The sequence below is a fragment of the Echinops telfairi genome, unplaced genomic scaffold (genome assembly GCF_000313985.2).
Source record: "Echinops telfairi isolate 266 unplaced genomic scaffold, ASM31398v2 ScPeMD7_7468;HRSCAF=8506_0, whole genome shotgun sequence".
In the NCBI taxonomy this organism is placed as follows: Eukaryota; Metazoa; Chordata; class Mammalia; order Afrosoricida; family Tenrecidae; genus Echinops; species Echinops telfairi.
Genome location: NW_022111369.1, coordinates 81,551,600 through 81,559,918, shown reverse-complemented (window position 1 = coordinate 81,559,918; position 8,319 = coordinate 81,551,600). Strand labels below are relative to the sequence as shown.

General features: G+C 48.8%; 1 protein-coding gene across 1 annotated transcript in view; it reads left to right on the top strand.

The window, feature by feature from the left end:
- Window positions 1-8,319, top strand: part of PGM2 (phosphoglucomutase 2) — a gene marked incomplete at its 5' end in the record, with an annotated part of 29,433 nt that overhangs the window by 4,519 nt on the left and 16,595 nt on the right. Inside the window, 3 exons of the mRNA XM_004706349.3 lie at window positions 3,682-3,788; window positions 5,453-5,537; window positions 8,222-8,305. Of these exons, the coding sequence (XP_004706406.3) occupies window positions 3,682-3,788; window positions 5,453-5,537; window positions 8,222-8,305 (276 nt within the window). The remainder of the gene's footprint in view (window positions 1-3,681; window positions 3,789-5,452; window positions 5,538-8,221; window positions 8,306-8,319) is intronic.

Below are 8,319 nucleotides of genomic sequence, written 5' to 3'. Positions count from 1 at the left end.
TAGAAGGTTGTTAGGGGAAAAATTAAATTAATGTACAAACTTTTAAATGTTAAACACCTCTCATATTACTTACTATGATGTTATGGATACTGTCATCCATTTCCATTGAAAGATGCATTTTATATTGGGTTTTTTAAAATCATTTTAATGGGGGCTATTACATCTCTTACCACAATCCATACGTACATCCATTGTGTCAAGCACATTTGTACATTTGTTGCCATCATCATTTTCAAAACAGTTTCTTTCTCCTTGAGCCCTTGGTATCAGCTCCTCGTTTTTTTCCTTCCTCCTCTCCCCTCCCTCCTTATGAATCCTTGATAATTTATAAGTTACGATTGTTTTTTCATGTCTTACACTGACCGATGTCTCCCCTCACCCACTTTTCTGTTGTCCGTCCTTCAGGGAGGGGGTTATATGTACATCATTGTGATTGGTTCCTCATTTCTACCCCACCTTACCCTTACCCTCCTGGTATTGCTACTCTCATTATTGGTCCTGAGGGGTTTATCTGTTCTGGATTCCTTGTGTTTCCAGCTCTAATCTGTACCCGTGTATATGCTCTGGTCTAGCGAGATTTGTAAGGTAGAATTGGGCTCATGATAGTGGGGGGGAGGAAGCATTCAAGAACTAGAGGGAAGTTGTATATTTCATCGGTGCTATAATGCACACTGACTGGCTTGTCTCTTCCTTGTGACCCCTCTGTAAGGGGATGTCCAATTGTCTACAAATGGGCTTTGGGTCTCCACTCCACACGCCTTCTCATTCACATGGATATGATTTTTTGTTCTGGGTCTTTGATGCCTGACAACTGATCCTATCGACACCTCATGATCACACAGGCTGGTGTGCTGCTTCCATGTGGGCTTCTGAGCTAGATGGCTGCTTGTTTATCTTCAAGCCTTTAAGACCCCAGACGCTAAATCTTTTGATAGCCAGCCACCATCAGCTTTCTTCACCACATTTGCTTATTCACCTGCTTTGTCTTCAGTGGTTGTATCAGGAAGGTGAGCATCATGGAATGCCAGGTTATTAGAACAAAGTGTTCTTGCATTGAGGGATTACTTGAGTAGAGGTCCAATGTTTGTCTGCTACCTTAATACTTAACATAAATATATGTATATAGATCTATTTCTCTATCATTTTATATATTTACATATGTACATCCCTTTATTTAGACCTCTATAAATGTCCTTTGCCTCCTAGTTTTTTCCTCTATTTCCTTTTCCTGTCCTCTTGTCCCACTATCATGTTCGGCCTCCATTCGGGTTTCAGTAATTCCTCTCAGTTACATTGCCCTTGATCAAGCCCAACCAGGCATCCTACGCCCTCCTTGACCATCGATTTTAGATCACTTGTTGTTCCCTTGTCCCTGGGTTTATTAACACCCACTTCCTTTCCCCCATCTCCCCGTCTCCCGTGTCCCCCCAAAACCATCAGTCCCATTGTTTTCTCCTCCGGCTTGTTTATCCTGCCTATCTTATCTAGATAGACATGCAGAGACCATAAGCACAAAAACAAGACCGTGTAAAACAAAACAACAACAACAAAAAACATAGACAAAAAAAGAGAAAGGCCTATAAATAGTTCTAGGTCTGTTTGTTGACCTTTAGGAGTGTTTTCTGGTCAAGTCTGATGGGGTACCATGCCCTGGTCCCACAGTCTATGTTTGGTATTCCCTAGGTACTTCATTGCTTTGCTCCCCTTGCTGCTCTGTTGGACACTTAGCATTTCGCTCCGGTGTGGTTGGGTCAGATGGGGCACAATGCCCGCAGTGTGCCTCCAGTGTTGTCCCTTGTAGCACTATGGGTCCATGAGGGATATCTTTTCTGATGGTGGGGCCAGCACTATAGTCCTCTCTGTGCATTGGCTGCTCTGAGCAGGAATATCATCCTCGGGGCTTGGTGGGCCAGGATATGTTCCACTCTCTCCTGACATCTTCGTTTGTTCCTGTCTGCTCTGATCAGATGTGCCTCTCTCCCTGAGCTGTAGCTTCAGTGCTGTCCTCTGAAGTGCATTCTTCTGGGGTGGGGGGTGTCCACACAGTTTGCTTCCCTTGCTTTAAGCCAAGTTTGTATTTGTCTGGGCCCCAGTGGCACAGTGCTTAAGTATGTGACTGTTAACCAGAAGGCTGGCAATTTAAATCCATCAGCTGCCCCACAGGAGAAAGATGTCTCAGTCCGACTCTGTAAGTCTCACAGCCTGGGACACCGGATGGAACCCTTCTGCTGTGCCCTGTTGGGTGCCTGGGAGTTGGCACAGGTGGATTGTGAACGGGTGTGGGTCCACCCATGGTTTGTGTCTTGAGTGGTGCTTAAAGACTTCCTTCTGTGTAGCCTGGAACACCATTTGTGCTGAGCCACCTAGAGTCTCTTGTGTGACACTCACCAATAACCTAACCTCACAGCATTCAGAGATCTCTGCATGTTCCTCTTCAGGTTCCCGCGACGTTTCTGCACCCATGAAGCTCAATTAACTGTGTGCTTGGCTGTGTGTTCTACCATTTCTAGGCAGTGGCCATCACCCCAAGTTCAGCATGGTGTTTCTTTTCTCATTGGCTGTGCCAAGTTATTAGACTGACTGACCTCTTCAGGGCCATGCTGGAAAACAACATTAAAACAAACACAAGAAGTTTAGATCAGTTCATGGTCAAAATCGTACAAAAGGCATCGCATTTCTGGGACCTCATAACATTGCCAACCTGGCAGAAACACCCCAAATAAATGCCTTTCCTGTCCTGAGACAGAGGTTTTAGAACTCATCTGATGGAAGGAATGTGGGCTCGGAAGGAAGGCAACAGTGAGAGTCGTGTCCCTAACACGGACCTCATTCATAGTGCTCACTGGGGGTTCTTAGTGCTTGGCCCTTGGCATGTTTTACCTGGTTTAGTCCTTACAACGACGACTGTGGTGGTCCCGTCGTGGGGTTCTTGTCTTCCGTGGGAGAGCTTTCTGGGCTCAGTTCCCAGCCAATGTGCTCTTGGTTAACACAAAGTCTCAGGTGTCTGGTCTCCTCCTCCATTCAGTCTGAGCTGGCCCAACGTGAATGCTACAGATCAGGGAGTGGAACCAAAACGTTATTCTTCCAGGGGAGGAAAACATCATTTTTCCAGAGAAGAAAGACATGGAAAATGACAGACTTTTATAGTATGCCCCCAGTTTAAAGGGTCAGTGGATACAGGATGGGATTGAGCCTGTATGTGTTAGAGGGGGGAAAGTTCTCAGAATCACCTGAATTTGAATGTGGGGGGTGGAAGACGCCAGCCTCATCCCTAACCCGTCTCGGGAGCACTGTATCATATGTAGACATATCAGTGATGAGCGAGTGAGTGCCTCTTCCTAAACCTGCCTTTAAGACCGGTTTTTTACAGAGGTCAGAAGGGGTGAGAACTGTTCAGATCCAATGGTTGTCAAATGTGTTTGTTGACATATATCGAATACCTTTCTGTGCTTAAAAACGTGAAAAAAACAACAGCACCTACTACTACATGCACTGAAACATCTTTCATCTCATCATTCAGGAAAGTAGCAGCCATGCTTTGGTGTATGTTGCCAAGTAGCACCTGACTGTTCTCACAAACAATTGGCTGGACCTCGTGCTTTTAATATCATTGCCTCTCCCGGGGCGGGCCCCACTGACAGACACTGTGTCTCGGCTTCTGTAATGGATGGGTGTTCTTAGGGATTTTGCAGATACCTGGAGCAGCACGTCAGACACCTGAAGCAGAGGGGCGTCGTGATCAGCTACGATGCTCGGGCCCACCCGCCAAGTGGAGGCAGCAGTAAGAGGTATTCACACTGTTGGAGGAAGTGGGGGTTGTGCGCGCGCGCGCGCGTGTGTGTGTGTGTGTGTGTGTGTGTGTGTGTGAGTGATTTTCAAGAACTTGATTTTAAATCTTGAAAAACTGTGCATTAGCTGCACAGCTGCATTAGAAAACAAGTGTAGTACTGGTTGGCCAGTTTTTTAAAAAATTCTGGTTTGACCTTTGGATTAAGGTCCTCATCATTTTTATTTAGAATTCAATGACTATCTCCATGAAAGAAAGGTTTCCAGAGGCAGCATTACTTTTCCTGCTCACTTTCTTCTTTGTACGTATTATGATTGTCAGTATTCTGCCCTCAGAAGCTGGCTGAGTCCCCTCCCCAGGCTGGGCTGCCTGTCCCAAACCATGTTCTTGTAATAGTCCCAAGCCAGCAGGCCTCTGTCCTGTGGTCTGAGGGTGGTGGTGGTGACGAAACCTCACGCCCTCATCGTGGTAGCAGTCGTCATCCGAGTGTGGTCCCAGCCCTGAGCCTGTCCATTTATTTAATCCTCACAACAGCCTGTAAAGTACACCATGCCCCAGGATCATGAAATAAGGAGGAGTGTAATTTAGCTCCAGGGGTCAGTACCTTTCTTTTCTAAAGGCCCCCAAACCCGAATCAAGCCCTCTTCTGTCTAACCGATTTTTACTCATATTGACCTGATTTGACAGAGTAGAACTGCCCTAGTGGGTTTCCAAGATTGTACTTCTTTATGGGAGTAGAAAGCCTTGTCTTTCTCCCAAGGAGCTACTGGTGGTTTCGAACTGCGGACTTTGCGGTTAGTAGCCGGATGTGTAGCCCACTCCACCACCAGAGCTGCCAGCTAGTATCTTAGCTCTGTGGGCCTCGCATGGTCTCGGCTGCTATTCAGCTTTGCTGTTACACCGCAAAGCCAATTTTTTTTTTTTTTGGTCACCAGGCCGGTTCTTCCTCGTGACAGCCCACGCTCACCTGTGTCCAGGTGGCGTTGCAGTCCGTAGATGTTCTCTCCATGCTGATGCTCTGGAAGCAGATCACCAGGCCCTTCTTCCTAGGAAGATGACAGCCCAGGAGACCCTGTTGGGGCCGTTCTCCGTGTTTGAGGGCCGCTGTGAGTTGACAGTGAACCTGTGGCGCATGACAGCGGTCTTTGCATATTTGCTTGTAACGTCAGACGCACCAATGGCACACCTGTGTGGCTGTGAGGAAGGGCGTTCAGCCAGGGCAAAGGACTGGTGACCTCAGCCTCAGATTGAACGTGGGGATGCAGTCTAAGGTTGTTGCTGGGCTTCAGTGTGACAGGCTCAAAAATGTGAAGAAGGTGACTTTTTAGTAATCCAAAAGAGGAGCTGTGGGTATCTGCTTATTCGGTTCTGTCTTGGAAACCCTAGATAGGGTGGGTTACTTACTGTGAGCTGGAGTCCGCCGAATGACAGCGGGTTTGGTTTGGGGTTCTGTAGACATTGCAGATGTTGATTGGGGGCAAAACTGGTCTGGCCAAGAAGCTCTGAGCGAGGTGGAGTGTCAGAGACTTCCGGTAGATGCTTGGTTCCGCTGTGGGACACAGGACCCACAGTCACCTGGCTCTCTGGGCCTTTGTCTCTTCTAAAATAAAGAGGTGGGATGAGATACCTGTGGTCCTGATCTCCCCCATCACCCTGCTCTTCTAGGTTTGCCCAGCTTGCTGCAACCACGTTTGTCAGTCAGGGGATACCTGTGTACCTCTTTTCCAGCATCACTCCAACACCCTTCGTGGTGAGTAACCATTTCCTTTTCTGTTTTCCTATCAGCCGGAGGGTGGTGGTTGAATGTCACTGTGTAGCGAGTTAGAGTCTCAGAAACCCACAGCGGCAGCCCTGTCCTGTAGGGTCCCTGTGAGTCTGAATGGTGAGGCTCTTGAGTTTTATCGGGCTGTTGAGATCCGGGTGTTTGAAGGACAGAAGAGTCTCTTCGCGTTTTTCTTGCATGCCATAGGAAGATTTCACTAGCTGTTGGTTTATCAGGGGGGAAAACTTGTAGTGCAATCCCCCCTGCCCCCGCCATCCCCCTTAGGCTTGCATTCTAGAGGTGTTTGAGCAAGCTAATGAAACAGGGTGGCTGCGAGTGAGCTCAACATCGCAGTAATTGTGAGGGTGGTGTCGGACCAGGCAGTGTTCCGCTCTGTTGTCCATTGGGTCTCTGTGAGGCGGAGCAACAGCAGCGGGCAGGAACCCAGGTGGCACAGTGTTGGAGCGCCTAGCTGCTAACTGCAAGACTGGCAATCGGGCTCCCCCAGCTGCGCCTGGGGAGAACGGTGTGAACGGCCGCTTCCATAAAGATCGCAGCCTTGCAAACCCCATGGGGCAGTTCACCTCTGTCCTATGGGGTCACGGCGAGTCGAAATAACTCAAAGACCCTGGATGTATTAGTTGCTTGTTTTAAGATTTGGTTTATTGTGCCCCCCCCCCCTTAGCACCTTAGGAGACCGCTTGCATCCAAATCCAAAATCAACACAGCACTGTGGTAGCGATACTTTTGACACACGGGTGCAACCACTTTTTGTACCCATCTAGCATCCGAGTCTTAGTCACATCCAGCACAGGAAGCGTGCTTGACATTGTCTTATCGCAATGTGTTGAAATCAGATTCTCCAAGTCGCAGCGTCTCCACAAAACAACGGGAGGGACTGTGACGGATGCTGTTTTAAGTAGACGGAACTTTCCAGAACAGGGCTAGAGGATGAGAAGCCGTAATTTTAGGAAATAACCCCAAACTATGATGCAGAGGCAGTTATGTGACTGGGGACAGAAAGGAGACAGGGCAGGTCCGCGTGGGCAGTTTGGCATTGGCTGTCTACAGCGCAGTGACGCTGCAGCCCCTTCCAGATGGGTGATCAGGAGGTAGACCACTCGGCCAGAGCCACCTGGGACCCAAGTTTCATTACTTGGTGTAGCTTCTTCGAGCTCCCTACTTGTGTTCTGTAGGTAGATCGGCAGTTATTTTGTCTTATCAGACATGAATCTCACCGTCCAAGTTGATGCCAACATAGAGCGACCTTCCTAGGATAGGGTGGCACCTCCCCTGTGGTTTCTGGGGATCATGTAATCACACCACGGAGCAATCCCCCCTGTGCTTTCAGCTCAACAGACCTGAGAGACGGGACATTCCCCCAAGGGGACAAATGATTGCAGGGATTCTTCGTGGTGGGATGCAGGGGAACAGATGTTTAAGATCTCAGTTTTGCTGCATGTAGAAAATCTAATATGCACCCTTGGTGGGCTGGGGGATACCCAGTTTCTGTCTATTTTGTAAAGACGGGATGGAGGTAGACATACACCCGTTGAGGCTGAGTCAGCCCTGACTGATGGTGCCCTCCGGTGGCGGAGCACCGCGATGGGTTTTCCCTGGCCGAGGTTTCTGAAGTAGATCAGCCAAGTCCTTCTTCCCAGGCGCCTCTAGGGGGAGTCAGAACTCCAACCTCTAGGTCAGTGGCCCAGCCTGATAACTGTTGGCACCACCCAGGGGCTCCAAGAAGACTGAAAGTAGGGAGGGAGATAGTCAGTGAGGGAAAGCTTGTTTTTTAACGGTTTTCTTGGGGAAGGGTGGGCAGGTGGAGGAACTACAATGAATCTGTAAATGTGTGTTACCAGCAGGAGGCTTAGAAGAAAGGGCTGCGGAAGTGTAGACAGGCTTTGTGTTTCCCAGAGCCACCAAAGTAGACGACGGAGTATACTGGAGACAAAGTTATACCAGCTTGTCAGCCCAAACCAGATACCTTGAGGGACTGGGGCACTACATCTGAGGGCTGAGAGCATGTCTGAGGTTCTTGGGGGGACATCTGGGTTAGTTGGTATACCCCAATGACACCAATTAATATATTAATGAGTATAATCCACAAAGGCAATGCTTTATCACTCGCAGCGGTTCTGAACCTGTGGGTCGAGACCCCTCTGGGGGTCGAACTACCCTTTCACAGGGGTCGCCTGATTCCTAACAGTAGCAAAATGACAGTGATGAAGTAGCAACGAAAATAATGTTATGGTTGGGGGGTCACCACCACATGAGGAACTGTACAAAAGGGTCAGGGCATGAGGAAGGATGAGAACCACTGGTGTAGAGCGAACCCCACCAACAGGCTTCACCTTTCAGCCAAGCAATAGCCCTCCAGAGGTGTGTGTGTGTGTGTGTGTGTGTGTGTGTGTGTGTGTGTGTGTGTGTGTGTGTGATGGAAATGGGAGGCCGGGGAGGAAGGGAGAAGAGGCTGTACCTTGAGGGTGTTGTAAAAAGCGTGTAACTAATGATTGGAATGGGAAAGGAATGCACTCTATATAAGCTCTCGCCCAAACCCCAGTAAGATCGTCAGCTGCAGCCGAGAAAGGAACAGTCGATGTAACAAGGTAGGTAGGACAGCGGTGACGGAAGGCCTCCTGATGTTGTTCCTGTCCCACCCTTCGTTCCAGCCGTACGCCGTGTCCCACCTGAGCCTTTGCGCTGGGATCATGATAACCGCGTCTCACAATCCAAAGCAGGATAATGGCTATAAGGTATTTTTGTTTCC